Source organism: Tachyglossus aculeatus, chromosome 19, assembly GCF_015852505.1.
Source record: "Tachyglossus aculeatus isolate mTacAcu1 chromosome 19, mTacAcu1.pri, whole genome shotgun sequence".
Taxonomy (NCBI): Eukaryota; Metazoa; Chordata; class Mammalia; order Monotremata; family Tachyglossidae; genus Tachyglossus; species Tachyglossus aculeatus.
Window position 1 is genome coordinate 4,477,790 of NC_052084.1, and position 19,143 is coordinate 4,496,932.

At 45.8% G+C, this 19,143-nt stretch overlaps 1 protein-coding gene across 2 annotated transcripts; it reads right to left on the reverse strand.

Annotated features, from left to right (window-relative positions):
* Positions 1–3,316: 3,316 nt before the first annotated feature.
* HNRNPU (heterogeneous nuclear ribonucleoprotein U) lies at positions 3,317–13,468 on the reverse strand. Of its 2 annotated transcripts, none has more exons than XM_038761430.1 (14): positions 12,459–13,468; positions 11,590–11,698; positions 11,420–11,493; positions 9,161–9,300; positions 8,830–8,929; positions 8,383–8,495; positions 7,673–7,936; positions 7,405–7,524; positions 6,674–6,802; positions 6,191–6,359; positions 5,704–5,958; positions 5,400–5,587; positions 4,908–4,979; positions 3,317–4,436 (listed from the first exon to the last, which is right to left on the reverse strand). In XM_038761430.1, the coding sequence occupies exons 1-14, from the start codon at positions 13,270–13,272 to the stop codon at positions 4,383–4,385; spliced, it is 2,601 nt and encodes an 866-aa protein (XP_038617358.1). In that variant the 5' UTR covers positions 13,273–13,468; the 3' UTR covers positions 3,317–4,382. The 2 variants fall into 2 exon arrangements, with proteins under 2 accessions (XP_038617358.1, XP_038617357.1); XM_038761429.1 differs by having other exon boundaries at positions 11,590–11,701; positions 12,459–13,467.
* Positions 13,469–19,143: the final 5,675 nt, after the last annotated feature.

Below are 19,143 nucleotides of genomic sequence, written 5' to 3' on the forward strand. Positions count from 1 at the left end.
AGTCTCAGGTGGCTTCTCCTGAGCAGTCTCACTCACCTTTATTACGGGCTAAAAGGCCCCATGTATTGAGATTTTCCTCCTCATCAGATGTTTCCACCGTCCCACAACTAGTCGTATCTCAGCGATATCTATTTACATGGGTTTAGGGCAGTGTTTCTCAGATTTTGCTGTACTGCTCCTTTTAAAAATTGAGCTAGCAACGATCAACGGTATCGAGTCGGGGACTTCTAAGCAACAAACTGGAAAAAACACAAAAAGCCCTGTACTTTCCTCCACATTATCAGAGGAACGTACTTGATAGTAACGTGCGGGACAGAATCGTTTGCCCGGCTAAAGTCAAAACTGCACCTCCTGGTGAATACCAGGCCATTGGAGAAGATACACAATGCTGAGCAAGTGGCCAGGTACTCAAAAATAAACCAAGATCACTATCTTGGAGAAAGCCGATAATTGATTCTCTGGATAATTTCACTACCCTACTTCTGGCAAGACTCTAACCGGAGTCTCTCTGGATATACCTGCAGAAGAGGTTGCCATTCACCATGCCTTTCGGGAACTGCAGTGAGGTTTCAGACAAACAGAATGGCAGGTGCAGTCTGGCAACACGACAGAGGCAGGAGAAATGCAGGAATGCAACCATCAAGCCTTCTGGATTGTCCTGGTTGAATATCGCAACTATACATCAGTACAGCTGACAAGATTTGAAGGTACTCCATCTGACCAGTTCCCATTAGGGTCATGTGGTAGAGATAGGGCTTTCTGGGCTGCAGTAAGTGACCTGGCAATTGGTGTCATAATTTCATTTGGATCCCCCTAGAAACAGTTCCAATTTAATGAGCTTGAAAAAAAAAAAATCAGCAAAAGCCAGATCATCCAGGGGACGCTACATGCTGGTGATGGAACACTTCAGAAGATACAGAAATGATTATTAACCACTTGGAATCACCAAAATGCCATGGGCTGACCAATAAGCCTGAAGACAGAGGTTACCTTCCAGCCTACACCAGGGAACCCTAAACCACGGCCAGTTTTTCCTCAGTGACAACGCAGACGCTCACTTAATTCTACCTACACAGCACACTTACTACAAATACAGAGAAAACTAAATCCAGACACCCAGCCTATCTTTTGGAAGACTCAAGCTTCATGCCTAAGGACAAATGGCCAACCTATTCTATGGCAACAAGAACTAGACAGACCACTGAAACCCAGGTGCTCAATTTTATCAGAATCATCTAAGCCAGGCCCAACATCACAACTAGACAAGACCACTAACATTGGTGAGGCAAGCCTCACTGCAGTACCCCTTTTCCAGACAGATGTGTGAATGAAGTTTTAATAGGGTTCTCATGAAAGGGGACAGGAAAGGCAAAAAGTTTTGAAGACCTCATCTCACCCCAAGTACCAGGCTCATCGGGAGATGACAGCAGCCGATCAGCCTAAACTGAATCTCGGAGGAATAATCTCCGATGAAAATCTTGGGGCGATCCAATCAATCAAGCAATTGGCTGCTAAAAAGCCCAATTTGGACCTGATGAACAATAATCTACAAGCAGTGTGGAACTGACCAACTAAACAGTGAAGGTTTCTATCCACCATGGCTGACATTAGCAATGAATACAAAGTACAACTATGGAAATTATGCTCAACAAGCACTACTCTTACCCACTTCCCTTCAATTTATCCACTTCCCCCCCCACCCCGACCCCCAGCCCCATCTAAAGGGTTCTACCTTTAATTCCACATAAGCCCTACATTGGGATTGTTTTCAATCTTCAGGGGCCAATTAAGTCTCCTACAAATTCCATAAAGTATTTTTTCTGGCCACTGCAGCATACTTAGATGAAAATGTACTTACAAGGCATCTACGTTTACTTTATTTTCATTCACTGGTGTCCATTTCAGAGAGGCTCATCTAACTCTCAAGAGCAACTCTGTGAGACTTTTTGCTTAATCATTTCCTCTGGAGGCTAAGAGCTCCTCAGCCCTGAAGAGCTCTGCCCAGACCGCAGCAGCAGGTATTTCCCAATGTGATTAAGATCACCTGTGGAGAGGGAGTTAGGCCACCTCCCCCTCCACCAAAGAGAAATCCCGACTCAAATCTTAGGAACACCAAAAATATTCTTTTCCAGTGAATATGTATTCATTAACCAAAGTTAATTGATAAATTCCAAAAATCATAAAGGCAATAGCATGGGGGAATCAATAGATGCCTAAGGCAAGGCAACTTCAGCCTTCGCCGCTTTAAGTAGTTTTGGCAAAACCCCTTTATTATCTGGCATTTGCACATTTTCAAATCTGTGTGCAGCTTCTGATTGCCATGGTTAAGCAGGTCTAAAATTGATGGGGCTTTGTTTTAGAATGTTTTAAGATACTTCTGAACAGATAACTTCACTAAAGACCCGACTGGACACAAGTGGTCAGTCCTTCCAAGTTCACCTTTTTGTGAAGATCCCCACAAAAACTAAGGGTAAAGGGCACACACACTCTTCAACATTATTTGAACTGTATTTCTCCTAGACATCTTACAGAACTCCACTCCACTACGGCAGCCTTGAAAGGAGCAATATTCTGGTAGTCTCTAGAGCTAGCTAGATGTCACTTCAATCTTCCCATCCCCTTCCCCTTAGTTAAACTTCAGGAAACCTCTGGCCTCAGTGGGATGAATACGCGTTACTCATAGAAAACCTCTACTCCAAAAAAATACTAAAAAATAAAAATAAAAAAAAAAATCACAGTCAACGGACCTGGCCACAATTAAGAGCACTAATTAAAAAATTTTAGTTCTACAGTTTGACTCATATATTTCCTCCTCACTTCAGGGTAGTGAGGGTCCTTAAAATTGATTTTTAAAAACGTGTTTAGTGCAAACCCAATATAATTAAGATTAGGGGATCCAATGTTTCATAGCTACAGTAGTAAGTTAGCCCAGTGTGTGTTGTGTAGTAGTGAATCAATTGTGATAGGTTTATGCAGTCAGTAGCTTCTAAAAGCACCTCATACTGAGGATTCCAGGTACAGTTGCGGACAGCGATCACATCTTAGGCTACAACACAAGCGTGAACTTCTCCCAGCCAGCACCCTTTCCCCACCTAAATATCTTAAAGTCCTGGGGGGAGTAAGCGTCCAACTGTTAGCTTCGGTATGATCGAATGACTCCGTAGCCGGAACAGATTTTAAGTTTTTAAAACCTAAAATGTTCCAAGTGCGTTGTCAAGAGAGAGCTGTCCAGAAAGCACACGTTTGTAAATTCTTCCCCTTCTGGGGAATTTTATAGGGATTTTGGACCTTGATGGCGAGAATCCCAAAACAAGAGTAAAATGAGTTTTATTTTATTGCAAACAAACGTCTAAATTAATTTCTCCACCCACTTTCTTTAGAAAGAAAAAGAAATCAGCAGGCTAAGGAGATACCCATTCAAGAACTGACATGATTAAAAGTTAGAAATAAATGGGTGACTCACAACTTCATTAGCTTACAAAGATGGTGGAGTTAACTACTACAAGCACACTAGGTATACAGTATTTTGTGGGAGAAAGGGTATACAGACATAGCTAACTTCATATAGATCCCATTAGACAACTGGATTTACAACAAGTTTTGTTTAATAAGAAATGGGCAAAGCCAGCTTTCTTTTCAGAATCAAAATGCAGAACAAATGGAAAGAAATTATGGTGTTGAACCTTCACAAGTTTGAGCCTCCACAGATAATGCAACCAAGTTTTTACATTTTAAAGAGCCCTTCTACATACACTCCATCTTCCCTATTTTGGCTCCAAGTTTCACCCTTTATTCCCCCCCTCAGCTACGCCAATCCCATTGCTATAAAAAGCCATCCCAGTTATTGCCAGAAACTACTGCTTGGTTTCCCCCTCCTCCACCCACCAAGAACTACAGAGAGGATGGAGTGTAATATAAGCAGTACATAGTCTTATGCAATTCATGAGGGCCGCAGCCCTTACATGAATCCGGTTGCTAACATTTCTATTGTATTGTGACAATGACTCCCGACTGTTATTCTCCGTGAGAAATGGGGGGAGTAAATCCTTAATAAAAGACACCAGGTACAAAGCAACATTTTACTTTTGTTGTGGTAAAAAAAAAAAAGTCACATCTTACAGATAAAATGTAGAACCCTGAAATACTGACACATTCTCTTATCGTGCACAATGCTGAGGTTCTCTTACGATTCACTTTAAAACTGCAATTAAAAATGTACAAAAAAGAAAAGAAAAAAAAATCAACCCACAAAGCTTCTAAAAAAGGAACCCGCAGGCACTTCCTCTTGTGGAATGTTTAAAAAGTTAGCCTACTAAAGAAAACAGTCGACTTCTTGTGAAGGTTTTGGAGAAATATGTATCAGTTCGTTTTTATTTGGGTATTCAATAATATCCTTGGTGATAATGCTGACTCCATGGCTTCTGCCCCCAGAATTGCTGCAAGAGAGAAATGTACACGTTTTTAAAGAATAATCTTTCAGAGAGACATGTCACTCCAGGCGATGGTCTCTAAGCAATTAAGTTGTCCGTGTTTTAGTTAGCATTAACATTTATGCAACATAGTTAGGAAAGAATTGCGATGGGAATTCACAACCAGTTTCAGCAGAAAGTTCAAAAATGAGGGAAGTTATTGCCTGTCACAGTAATACATCCCCAACCCCCACCCCCAAACAAATCAAGATGAGACCTCGACTTCAGCCCTACTGTGGCGAGCCCTGAAGACTAATCTGGTCCACCCAGAGCAAACTACACCTCACACGGGACTAAACTTAACTGATGGCTCACACTCTGTCTCAGTTTGGTCGAACAGCTGAAAAACCCCGGGCCAGTTATAATGCACAAGCCTTTGATATTGGTTCCAACTTGGGGGCAATCACCAATCAAGGGAATAAATGCATAAGTACTTACACCCTGCTGCCACTGGTTGTAGCCCTGAGATTGATTTTTGTAGCCACGATTGTTTCCTCGGCCTCTGAAGTTCTACAAAGTAGAAACGCTGAGTTAACATATACCCTTGACAAGAAAGCATAATGCATTTCTCCTTCTCCCGATCTCAGACAATTGGGAAGACGACCGACACGTCTGTCTTTGTGCACATTAGTCAAATTCGAGGACACCTGCATTCCTCAACCATTCCATTTCTATCCAATTACCCAGTGGTTGGCTTCTATAGGTCCACAGACATCTGCGAATGTACCTTATAGGTTCAGAGTTGCAGCATTACAATTCTTAAGATGGGTCACAGATTTTTCTTTTTCCAGGAGACAAGGGGCATTCTCTGCTACACCCTTCCAAAAATATCTCTATCACAACCATTTCCAAGAAATGGGCAGACAAGTTTATCCTCATAAACAATCTTCAGATACAGCTATCCTAGCTTCAATGTCCAAAAATGTTTACCTGGTTGTAGTTTCCCCTGTTGGGCATGCCACCCCTGTTGTAGTTCCCTCTGTTGGAATAGCCACCTCTGCTGGGATAGACAGGAGCCCGAGGGTACGGATAGCCGACGCCACCACTTCCACCTCCGCCGCCGCCACCCCGCTGCGGCATGTTGCCTCGTCTATTGTAGCCACCACGGTTTCCAGGAGCTAGAAGACCAAAGTAAAAAAAATAAATAAATCAAGTTTTAAGCCATAATTTGATCCCTGATCTATGTTCATTCCTAAATAGCAATGACCCCAGAGACAAAAGGTCAAAAACTTACCACCTCCTCTGAAATTTCCTCCACGCATATTGAATCCACCACGCCCTCTGTGGCCACCACCTCTGTTAAATTGATTTTTCCCACTCTTGTTCTTGTTGCTCTTCTTGGAGCCAGTGTTCTGTTTCTTTTCCGGAGGCAGAGATTTTTTACTTTCTTCTTTATACTGCTCCAAAAGCTTCTGGGCTTCCTCTTTCTGCAGCTCTACATAGGTTATTTCATCAAAGCATTCAGCTACCTCAGGCAGCGTGAAGTTCCCTGAGGGTGGAGGGGATAAAGAGATCACTCAGGATATGAAAATCCATAAATAACATGAGATTCGAGACCATATGAAAAAACAGCTAATATTCTGATGGATTCTAACAGACAACTTTTCCCTTCTGGATTGTTCTATCACCCCCCCCCCCCAAAAAAAAAAAATCAAACCACACCCAAAACTAGCACTGCTAAATTTGTGAAGCAGGATCAAATTCAGATTTTAGTCCCATACCTTTCATTTTGAGAACTGCATGCTCTGGGAGATCCTTCCCCTCAACTTCAGCCTTCTTCTGTGTTCTCTGCTTGTAGTCTTCGTCTTTTGGGCAAACAACAACAGCCTTGCGCTGGAAGCCTGCAAACAGGCACATCTTTCTCCTTTGGGCAGCTGCAGACACATTGGTCTAAAATATAAGGACACCAAAACCAAAGTCAGCATTTGGCAGTTGTAGTCCACAACCAGCACATAACCCAGCTAGTTGATGACAGATTTGAGGGCTTGGGGAAACTTGGGCCCAAAGTGAGATAAAATTTGACAGTCTCGGCAACTTTAAGGATGACTCAGGTATACATAAGTTTGGTTCACTGGCTCTCCTTTTGGTGCCATACATAGATAAAACAGCCCAATGACTCGCCCTAAAATCCCAAATTCAGAACAGTCTGACGATCAAATTTCAAACGAATATTCAAACCCCCACGTTCAAACACCACACTCTACCTGATCCAAGATAAAGTTCCGCTTCTTACGAGCAGCTATCTCAATGAATTTTCCAAGACATTGTGGGGCTCTCTGCAACAGGGTGTTCAATTTTCCAGTATCAGCCATCTGCCTTTTAAAGCCTGCCACCTTTTTAAATAAATAAATAAATAAATTTGTCAGGAACATAAGCCCTCCATTATAGAACTGTGTGCATTGTGATTTTCACCCACACACAACTGCTTCAATACTCCATGCAATAGTCCAAGACTTAGAACTCCCACAAACAAATTAAACTCAAATGGGAATAGCTGAGTGTTTGGAAATGACCGGGTTTTATTTGCTATAAGCCCAGCCAGGTCCTCTGACTTCAGGTCTAATTACAACTCATTTACTCCAAGTTCTAGCAAAAGGGGATCGAGAGTACTCTGGCAATGACTTTACCTTCTTTTTGAGTTATTTGTTAAGTATAATATGGTCAGAATATGGTTTGAACAGAATTAAAGATCCCACTACACTGTGGACAGGGAATTTGTCTTTAGAGTATTATACTGTCCTCCCAAGTGCTCAATACAGTGATCTGCACATGGTAAATGCGCAGTACGTCTGATAATGACCCACCCCCCCAAGGTATTAAATCAACTATTAATTTCTTCTTTAGAGTCCCCTTTCCCCAATTAAAAAAAAAAAAAAACAACCACCCTCAAAATTTGGCCTAAAACACACCCCGCACCCTCAATGATACCACTTACCATCATTTTATCCATGATAGTATTTGTTCCAAGGATGTTATATTTTCCAGGATTCTCTGCTGCGTGCTTGGTAACCCAGGTAGTCTTTCCAGCTCCTGGCAAACCAATCATCATCACGACCTGAAATGATACGAACAAACCAAGAAGTGACAATGTGGATTTTTAATGCGTGCCAACAAGCCCACTAGCTACCGCTAAACTTGAACATAAACTAGGACTTTTTGGTATTTCTCCAAGCAGTACACATTGAACGAGCACAGTAACTTACCTCGCAGTCCTTCTTCTCATCGGGGCCCTTTGGCCCCCTGATCCGATCATCTACGGGAACTTTCTGGATAAAAGTATATTCTTCGGGGACCGGGAAATAAGGTTCCTCCTTCTGACCAAAGTTAAACTCCACTGCACAGTTATGGCACAGGACATGGGGGAAGAGAGCCCGACCGGCCAGAACCTCCTTGCTGATTTTGAATGCTACACCGAGGTCTTGTCCATTCTTTGCATAGGAGAGCTCCACTTCCTCACCCTCGAAGTTCTGTCAAAACAAAAAATGTATATAAAAACCAAGTTAACCAGTTACCATTTCTCACACCCTTTTTGCCTGAATTTAAAAAAGGCAGTGCATTAATGTTAGCTCTGAGAAAACACTGCTGAATTCGTGTTGGATTAAACACTGGAAGAGACTACTGGCGAAGATATTTCTGGTAATCCTCTCACAGGATGACTGTAAGACTGAACCTAACCACCCCAGGACTTGGACAACCATCTTAAGGGAAACTCAAGACCACCTTTCCTTCCCAAAACCAAGTCCGGTTTGTATACCTCACCCTGTTCAAAGAAAATCCCATAGTTCTCTCAAGACCCACCGTTGTGGTTAGTGTCCAGTGGTGTCTGACTTGACCTCGGCTCTTCCCAAATGGCCCATGACATATAAATAAAAACAGATATCGTTCAAACTTTGCATACTTTGAGACTACTTACAACAAAGCATGCAATCACATCATTTTCATCAAACTTGTCTCCAAAGTCTTCGGTTTCACAATTGCATGTCTTAATTCCTTTTAGAGAATAGCCATAAGAGAATTCTTCCTCACCTGAAAAACAAGGAGAAACATTTAAACGGGCTTTCTAATGGAAGTAGAGGGTTCAAGAACTCTTAATCCCAAAGTGCCCTTTAAGATCTAATATTGCTTCTATATTCCTTTTCTCCAGTTTTCAATCAGTGAGAGTTGGGAAAATACTCCAAAACGACATTAAGACTGGATTATACACACACTCTCATTTAAAAAACGATTCCACACCACCAAGAATATACTGGCCTTTAACACCATTTAAAACTAGACGCAGCAAAAGTTTGCTTGCAATATCACAATTTGGGTCTATCATCTCCCACAGCTTGGGAACTCAAATGGAAGTTTAGGACCTTACCAAGCAGCATTCCACTTGTAGTCAAAGACCAGCCGACCCGGACTTCATGTATGTCAATGTCTTTTGTATACAAATGCTTCACTGGAATCTTTTCGGTAACCTGGTGGAAGAGAACTGTTATCCATTCTGAAACAATATCCACTCACTTCTGCCCAACTGTTTCAACTTCCACTGCCTTGCACAAACACCAAACAACCTGCTCTCGTGCCAGGTTTCTCTAGCCCATGAAAATGTCTTGAACTTGATTGTTCCCCTCCCCTCTTCTGGCATTAAAGTTAAAGGAACGAAAACAGGAAATTCAACACTTTGCACCTCAAACGTTTGGGCGTACCTTCATCTCAAAGCAAACTTTGCCTTTAGAAACTCCATAAGAAGCTCTTCCTCCAGCCCAAAGGAAGGCAAAACTCTCCATTGTAAGAGAGGAAGCGCTGAGGCGGTCTCTTGAGATTTTAAAATGCAGATCACAATTATCTGTAAGTACAATAAGTGGCAAGGGTTTTCTTTTAGCTTTTCTAGTCCAACACATGAATCTCAATGTGAAATGGGAACATAGGTTTCCTGATTTGATTGGGCTTTGGTTCAGCAGTTGGGTATCGCTGAGTCAAGCATCGTACAGAGCAGTACTCCTCCCCATCAGGTCATAACACCACTCCCACCACAGTTCTACAGTGGGAGGAGCTGGGGTTATACAGACATATATAAATATACACACCTGTTATTTAAATGGCTATAATGAACAGGTAACTCGGGGTATGGGGGAGGGGGGGGGGGGGGTCGTCAATATTTTTACTGCTAATGACGAGTAATGAAGATATAATGCAGGGTGCATACATACCTGCTCTGCTCTTTACCTTGATTTAGAGCCAAACAGTAGAGGATGGCAGGAAATCACAAAGTGAAGTCAGAACCAAGAGGTTGCTCGGTAGAATTTACCAGTGCCAAAGTACAGCCACAGGTACAGAGGCCATGACAAATTGCTTTGAGGTAGGGGTTTGAGCTGAGGGTCTGTTAAACACAGATTACCGTAACGGCTCAACGATCTACATTCTCCAGGTTTCATGAGTGGTACCGCCTTTAAATAGAAGCTTCTAACTCCTGTTTCCAAGCCCTTCCTCTCCTTCTGACCCACCCATGTGACGATCCAATATGCTTGGCAAGAGCTAACTATTTATCCAGGGATTTAACCTTTTCCTCCTCCCTTTCTGTGGGAACTATTTTCCTTCCTGATACTACTGCAAGAGGGGAGAGGACAGCAACTGGATGAAACACGTTTCTGGATCCTGTGGCTAGTTAACATTCTCCTTTAGTACCGTTCACTGAGTTAGTCTTGTCATGAGTACAATATAGGTTTACTTGAGGTTGCCAATCCACAATCGATCCACCTGACCCTCCTTCGTGTTTATAAAAAGGGGGCAATTCTGCTGTAGTTCAGAGCTCAGATAGATAACTAAAGTCCTGACCTTTCCTTTGAACTTTTCTTAAATGTTGATGCCCGATATGTGAAGTTTATCCCTTGGACCTGCTACACTTCATAATTAAACTGAATGAGCTAAGCTTCAATATTCGGTGGGGGGGGGAGGGGGGAACCTTCCACTCAAACACCAAAAGCAAACAAACAAAAAAAAACCCCCCAAAACAAAAAACCTTTACAGTATGTTGATGCTTTCCTTTCCTGGGTATCAACTGCTCCCCTTTTAAGCCCTTTGACTAAGTTTTCAACTCCTGCCCATTATTCAAAATAACCTAGGAACTTTGTACGACTAACTGTTAACTACAAGACAGCCATGGCCCACTTAGCGGTTTGCAATGCTTCCACATACTGAATTACAACCCATCTGGGCAAAAGCAGCAGCATTACAGTGCTGCCATTGATACCATTCGCTGCTGAAGAAAGCTAGTGGCTCAATGATTGCCACGGCTGCTGCCCCAGGTCTTTGGGAAGACACCAGCTTATGTTAAAGCAGCAGCTACTGAACTGCAATTGAGAACAAAACAGCAGTTATTGAGAAAGTAATATTACAGTCGTCTTACTTTAAGAAAAGGGAATAAACGTGTGCGCTAAAAGGGAAAGTTCGTTACTGGGACACGTGAACTGGTGATGTCCAGCGCAAAATAACCCAAGAAGCAACAGAGAGGCATTAAGCCTTTTTAAAGGGAGTTCTGAACTGAGCACACAAGAATGCATAAACACAATATAATAAGCTTTTCTACTGGGGACATTGATTAGCTTACCCATCTTCACAGTTGTCATTTACTCTTTCTAAAGCATTCAAGGTTAACATTTCTCCAGTTCAATCTACTTCGGAATGCAATCACTCGATATATTAGAGAAGGCCACCGGCTCAGCGCCCCTAAAGTACCCTGTCTTTACACGGGTGTAGTCGACCACCACTCACAACAGTTTTCAGGGGAGTCGATTCTACATTCGGATCCTAGCAGCCTGAAAAGCCGTAGTCGTCTACAATTGATAGACTCGATTAATGACGGACGGCTACTTCCCTCATCTAGAACGTTCCTCGCATCAGATCCAATTAACGACGGACGGCTACTTCCCGCCGAGGCCCGGGAAGTCTCCGGCAGTTTCACTTACAAGTATCCAGACAAACCATCGTGTCATCGAAGTGCTCGTCCTCCTCGTCGACCGGTGGCTGGGGGGACTTGGCTCTGAAAAGAGAACGGCGCCTTCAGTCGGCTGCCCGCGCCTTCCTGAGGAAAAGGAAGGGGGGCGGGGGGGATGATGAGGGATCGACCGTTTCCTACCTGCTGTATTTGTTCTCTTCGATGTACTCGAAATAGCCGCGGCCGTGATCCTCGCGAGGTCTCTTAACGCCTCTCTTTTTGTCTCCGCCTTTCTGCTCTGTTTTGCCATCTCCTGGAACACGGGCACCTCCTCAGACAAAGCGGGAGGGCTCCCCCCGCCCTCCCAAAAAGCTTGCAGCCCCCCCCGCACCTCGGGGCCCCGTCGCCATCCCTCTCTCAGATCACCCACACGGACGAAAGGGAAAATGTAAAAAAAGAAAAAAAAAAGAAAAAAAAAAAAAGAGGGCGGTGGGGGGAGGGGTGTCGGTTGTGACGCAGTGTAGAATGGTGGCCGGGCTCGCGAGGCTGGCGCCCACGTGCAGGCCGAAGCGCGGTGGGGGAGGGGCGCGGGGCTCGCGCTCTCCCTTCCTGCTTCCCACCCGTCCGCCCGCCCGCGCGCTCCGCATTGTACTGGTCGCCGTTCGAACCAGCCCCCGCCCCCCCCCCCGGCGCGCGCGCGCGAGCCGGAAGTGACGTCAGGCGAACCCCCCCCCGGCTCCTTGCACAATACAGCGGCAACGTGAGGGCTCCAGGGGACCCTCCCCCCCCCTGCGCGCGCACGCGCGCCATGTGCCCGCACCGCCGAGGACGGAGGCCCCCCCCCCCCCCCGCGCGCCTTGAGCGGCGGCTACAGCTCCCCCTGCCTCTCGAGCGCGATAATGGAGTCGCCGCCGCCGCCACACACGCACCACACACACGGCTAATCTGGGATTCCCCCGCAGCGCCCCCCCCGCCGCACGTCGTCGTGTCGTTGCCCCCCCCCCCCCCAGCGACCGTTCACCACACAATCCGCCCCCCAACCGCCCGTCCCCCTCCCCCCCTCGACTCACCCGCCGCCGGGGCCCCGGGGCGACCGCCTTCCGCCTTCTTCTTGCCCCCCGCCTGCTGCTGGGCCTGCCGGGCCGAGGAGGGCGGCACCACGGTCACGGCGAACAGCGAGGTGGGGCCGCCGCTCTTGCCCGCGGGCTCCTTGGCGGCCCCGCCGCGCGGCTGCGGCTGCGGGGGCTGCGGCTGGGACGATGGCGGCGCCTGCTGCTGCTGCTGCTGTTGTTGCTGCTGTGGCGGCGGCGGCGTGGGCTGTGGCGTCGACGCCGCCTGGGCCTGCTGCTGCTGCTGCTGCTCCCGCTGCTCCCCGTGTCCGTTCTCGTCGGCCGCCGCGGCCGCCTCCTCCTCCTCGTCCCCGAGCTCGTCCTCTCCTTCCTGGAAGCCCTGGTCGTCCCCGTTCTCGTCCTCGGAGGAGCCGCCCGCCTCCTCCTCTTCCATGGGGCCCGAGTCGGCGCCCCCCGCGGCCCCGTTCTCCTCCCCCAGCTCCATCTGGTCGCCGTCCAGGGCGGCGATGCCCTCCTCCTCCTCCTCCTCCTCGTCGTCGTCGTCGTCGTCGGCCATGGCGGCGGCCTCCCGCTCGAGGCCCGCTCCGGCGGACTGCGCGTGCGGGCGGCCGGCGGGGTCCCCGCCCAGCTCCAGGCTGCCGTTGCCGGGCTCCAGGGCGGGCCGGCCGCCGACGGCCTCCTCGTCGTCCAGCGCGGCCTGGAGGCGCTCCATGAGCTCGGCCTTGAGGCCCTTATCGGAGAGGCGCCGCTTCTTCAGCTCCTCCTTCAGCTCCGACACCTTCAGCTTCTTCACGTTCACGGGCGAGGAACTCATCGTGAGGGCCCCGGTTCACCGCTCGGCGCTGACTGAGACTCGGCTCCGCTCCCGCGGCGGCGGCGGCTGCTGATGATCTTCGGCCCCCCGGGCGGCGGCGGCGGCGGCGGCTGAGGAGGGAGGGTTCGTGCTGCAGAGCGGACCCGCCTGGACTCGAACGGCGCCAATTCCTTTCAGCGAGTGCGCGAGGCAGACGCGGAGACCCGCCTGGCGCGAGCGAGCACGCAACGTCCTCTCGTCGCCCGGCGTCGCGCACGTAATATACCCGCCCCCCCCCTCCCCGGCCCCTACCGTAATGGCTGCGCACCCAGAAAAAAAAAAAAAGCCGCGCGGGCTCGCGCCCTTTACCGTAGTTGTCCCAGCGCCTCTCCCGCTCTGAGGGGAGAGGGGGAGGGGCGGAGGGCGCCATCCTTCCTCCTCCTCCCTCCTCCTCCTCCTCCCTGAGGAATTGAGTAAATGCAGAGTCGCTAAATGGCCCCTCGGGAGGCCTGACGCACGGCCCTCGCCCCTCCAAGGGTGGTTTTAAATGTTACCCCCCCCCCTTTTCAAGAACTGTGTATATAATATAGATGGATTTGACCAGACATATTGGGAGTCATTCTTTCTCGCCGGTTTTTGGGTGGGTGAAAAGGACGGGAGGAAAAAAACAAACACAAACACCAAACCAAGGCAGTGATCCCCCCCCCATCTTACCTCCTTCCCTTCCCCACAGAACCTGCATATATGTCTATATGGTTGTACATATTTATTACTCTATTTTACTCGTACGTATCTATCCTATTTATTTTATGTTGTTGGTATGTTTGGTTTTGTTTTCTGTCTCCCCCTTTTAGACTGTGCGCCCACTGCTGGGTAGGGACTGTCTCTATGTGTTGCTAATTTGTACTTCCCAAGCGCTTAGTACAGTGCTCTGCACATAGTAAGCGCTCAATAAATACGATTGATGATGATGATGACGGGAGGAAAAAAACAAACACAAACACCAAACCAAGGCAGTGATCCCCCCCATCTTACCTCCTTCCCTTCCCCACAGAACCTGCATATATGTATATATGGTTGTACATATTTATTACTCTATTTTACTTGTACATAACTATCCTATTTATTTTATTTTGTTCGTATGTTTGGTTTTGTTTTCTGTCTCCCCCTTTTAGACTGTGAGCCCACTGTTGGGTAGGGACTGTCTCTAGATGTTGCCGATTTGTACTTCCCAAGCGCTTAGTACAGTGCTCTGCACATAGTAAGCCCTCAATAAATACGATTGATGATGATATGTTTGTACATATTTATTACTCTATTTATCATTTATTTTACTTGTACGTATCTATTATATTTATTTTATTTTGTTAGCATGTTTGGTTTTGTTCTCTGTCTCCCCCTTTTAGACTGTGAGCCCACTGTTGGGTAGGGGCCGTCTCTATATGTTGCCGATTTGTACTTCCCAAGCGCTTAGTACAGTGCTCTGCACATAGCGCTCAATAAACACGATTGATGATGATGATGATTCCTGGAGGATGGCCTCCGGGGGAGTCGGGGGGAAGGCCCCGGCCCAGAGCAACACCCCCCCCCCCCATCTCCGCTAACATCATCAATCGTATTTATTGAGCGCTTACTGTGGGCAGAGCACTGTACTAAGCGCTTAGCACTGTACTAACACACTAAACCGAGGCGGGGAGGCCGCCTAGTCACGCTCCCACCCCCAACGGCCCACACGGCCGGTCCCCACTGGGGCGCCAGAAATAAATAAATGCCAGGCCCTCATGGTGCGTTGAGGCCTAAACCCGCAGATATCCAGATTTTTTTTAAGACTTCGATTTTTAAAAACGTGCAGGCGAAAGATGATAGCATCTGTGATTCCGTGGCATTGATTCGGGGCAAGAAATGAATGGAAAAACAGCCCTTTAAGAGCCCCCTCTCCATAAAAACTGCCGTCCCCCCTCAGACCCTGTGGGTGTTGGTATTGAAAGGGCTCCCGAGACCCGCTTTACCGTTCCTGGCCTCTACCTGAGGCCCCTCTCCACCCCCCGCATCTCACCTCCTTCCCTTCCCCACAGCACCTGTATATATGTATATTTATTACTCTATTTATTTATTTTACTTGTACCTATCTATTCTATTTATTTTATTTTGTTAGTATGTTTGGTTTTGTTCTCTGTCTCCCCCTTTTAGACTGTGAGCCCCCTGTTGGGTAGGGACTGTCTCTATATGTTGCCAGCTTGTACTTCCCAAGCGCTTAGTGCAGTGCTCTGCACACAGTAAGTGCTCAATAAATACGACTGATTGATTGATAGATTGAAAGATGATAGCATCTGTGATTCCGTGGCATTGATTCGGGGCAAGAAATGAATGTAAAAACAGCCCTTTAAGAGCCCCCCTCCATAAAAAGAGCCCCTTCCTTCCTCTCCCCCTCGTCCCCCCTCCACCCCCCGCATCTTACCTCCTTCCCTTCCCCACAGCACCTGTATATACGTATATATGTTTGTACATATTTATTACTCTATTTATTTTACTTGTACCTATCTATTCTATTTTATTTTGTTAGTATGTTTGGTTTTGTTCTGTCTCCCCCTTTTAGACTGTGAGCCCACTGTTGGGTAGGGACTGTCTCTATATATTGCCAACTTGTACTTCCCAAGCGCTTAGTACAGTGCTCTGCACACAGTAAGGGCTCAATAAATACGATTGATTGATTGATTGATTGAAAGATGATAGCATCTGTGATTCCGTGGCATTGATTCGGGGCAAGAAATGAATGTAAAAACAGCCCTTTAAGAGCCCCCCTCCATAAAAAGAGCCCCTTCCTTCCTCTCCCCCTCGTCCCCCTCTCCACCCCCCACATCTTACCTCCTTCCCTTCCCCACAGCACCTGTATATATGTATATATGTTTGTACATATTTATTACTCTATTTATTTTACTTGTACCTATCTATTCTATTTATTTTATTTTGTTAGTATGGTTTTGTTCTCTGTCTCCTTCTAGACTGTGAGCCCACTGTTGGGTAGGGACTGTCTATATGTTGCCAGGTTGTACTTCCCAAGCGCTTAGTACAGTGCTCTGCACACGGTAAGTGCTCAATAAATACGATTGATTGATTGATAAAAAGCACCATCCCCCCTCAGACCCTGTGGGTGCTGGTATTGAAAGGGCCCCTGAGACCCGGTTTGCCGTTTTTGGCCTGTACCTGAGGTCCAGGTGAATGGAAGGATGGGTGGATGGATGGATGGATGCCCAGGGTATAATATTTTAGAAGGATCTCTGTGACCTCGATAGTTCAATTGCCTTTCAAAGTGTGAACATCACCCACTTTCGACCCGCCAGACCGACTTGCTCTACTTGACGGTCAGGAATCCAGTCAAGTTCACGACATTTATTTCTTTAGGAGCCTTTGGAGAATCTAGGGACGGGTAAAGGCAAAGGGAGAGAGTCACGCTTTCAAGATGATATAAGGTTCTCAGAGGAGCTTTTGGAAAGCAGGCCGCTCCAGATTATTGGAGGAATTGGGGGATGGGGCAGTATAGCTAATTGAAATTTGCAGATTATCCAGAAAAGGCCATTACAGCTCCTCTTTTCAGCTTCCTACACCACCAAACCTTTTTTCTCCAGACCTGCTAATAAGGAGCAAATTGGAATTTCACATCTCCCTACCCCTGCCCAACCTCTGGTCTACATACTAACAAGCAGTGAAAGAAGAGAAAGGTAGAAGGGTGGAGGAGGTGGAGGACAAAGAGAACTGTAAAATCTAAATAATCAAGATTTGGTTGGAAATGTACAGCCTCATAATTGTAGCATTGTTCATCAATTTTTTAATAGTAGTGAGGGTGATCTCTTACTGGGATCTAGAACATTTTTTTAAAAAAAATTCTTAAACAAAAGTCTGCAAGTCTGAATGTAAAGGATTTTTAATAATCTATTTTTTTTCATATCTGATTTTATAAAATGATTGCCCCAAGATCAGTCAGATCTCTAACAGGAAAATCAATCGTAACTTTATCAATATACACGTGGTGGTATTTATTAAAGACTTACTATGAGCCAAACACTGTGCTAAGCACTGAGCTAATCAGATCAAACACAGTCCTTGTCACATATGGACACACAATCTAACCAGGGGGTGGGAGGGAGGAGATCAGGTGTTTGATCTCCATTTTGCATTGAGCACTCTGAGGCCTACATGCACCCTTAAGAATTTCACCATCGGTGGCATCTCCGAGGATGAAAGACAACTATAGAGTAAAAATAAATGGGAAATAAAATGCAATAATTTAGTAATTGAATGCTCTTCTTGTTCCTTGTAGTTTGTGTGCTACCCAGGTGGACACAGGCATGTAAAAGTTTAAAAGTGATGTCATTTCAAGTTTTAGAGACTTTCAAAATAGTGCTGAAAAAAAAAGGTAAGAGAGGTCGGGTTATATGGACAACACTAAGCACTCAGTAGATAAATGCTATCTCAGTTCTTGTATTTGGCTTTATTTATTATCCTGTTACCCTAGTCCCGGATTTAAAATATATCAGCGACTGGGTAGTAGAAAGGAAGGAGCAAAAAGAAATTCAAACATCAGTACTTATTGAGTTTATTTACAGTTTTATTACACTTTACAATTACAGTCTATTTACACCTTACCAAGTGGTGTAAATGGCAGAAGACAGGACATTCTGGAGAAAAATATCTCCATAGAGTCGCTATGAATCAGAACCCACTCTATGGCATTTGATAATAATATACCACTCACCTATAGGTGTTGACTCAATTTTGGGGTTTGAAAGTGGTGTAAATTCTGTTCTATTTGTCTCTCCATTTAGAGTGTAAACTCTCTGTGGGCACAGAACACGTCATTTTGTTTTCCTGTATTTCACAAGAGTCCACAATGCACCTTCGCAAGTGGGCGCGCATTGGATGCTCCTATTCCTGCGACTAGAGTTCTCCAGTACCTATTATGCTAGGCATTCACAAAAGAGGTAAAGAGTTTTCTTAAAAATAATCTCCCCGCGAAATGCAAAATGTGAAATCCCAATTGCATAGTTTCATAGAATCAAAAAAAACCAAAGTCTAATGTGGGACCCATCCAGAAATAACTTTGACCCGAAAGATATGTCAGCGAAAGGGTTCCTCTAAAGGTAATGGGTGAAGTTGAACCTTGAATCTGTGCACTTTTAGAAATGTGCTTACCCTGGAGATTAGCAGGTATTTTCATTGACTTTCAAAAAAGGGTTACCTTTAGCAAACAATGGTATTTAATGAGCATTTACCATGTGCAAAGCACTGTACTAAACACTTGGGAGAGGATGATGCAACAGAGTTGGTAAACACATTCCCTGCCCTCAAGGATCTTACCGTCTAACTTCTCTAGGCCTCAGTCTCCCTGTTTGTAGAATATCACTGATAATATCAGCCCTTCCCTGGAAAAGGATATTTTAAAGACAGGAAGATTGCAGAGGAGAAAGTATTTTGGAAAACAAAAAAATCTTAATTCAAAGCGATACTGTTACCGTTCGCATTTGCTCTAGGCGCTGCCAGCTTTTTGCCTTGACCACCGAGTACATAGCATACTCATTCTGGTGAAACTTGGACATCGCTCTGAACTAGAATATTAGCCCATAGTTCACCTCTTTGAAGGTACATGGTCTTTTGAGCTTTAAGTCTCTGCTTTTCCCACTCTTTTGGTAAATTCAGAGGCAATCAAGCATATGAAGGATATCTAATGTAGAAAAAGATGCACCTGATGCTTAGCGTTTCGAGGAAAGAACACAGAGTGTTCAGAATCAGAAGGCCCCCTCTTTACAAGAAAAGTGCCCGTTTCTTAGGTGATGGTTGTGTAGACGTAGGGTGGTGCTCCAGAATCCGCCTTTATGGTAAGTGGTGGAAATAGCT

Excerpts from the sequence above, each read along its gene's own strand:
- HNRNPU (XM_038761429.1), bottom strand. The coding sequence starts at position 13,272 with ATGAGTTCCTCGCCCGTGAACGTGAAGAAGCTGAAGGTGTCGGAGCTG. Across the intron at positions 11,702-12,458 it reads CCCCGGGGCCCCGGCGGCGG|GAGATGGCAAAACAGAGCAG; the intron begins GTGAGTCGAGGG and ends CCCGTGTTCCAG. Across the intron at positions 11,494-11,589 it reads GAAGAGAACAAATACAGCAG|AGCCAAGTCCCCCCAGCCAC; the intron begins GTAGGAAACGGT and ends TTCTCTTTTCAG.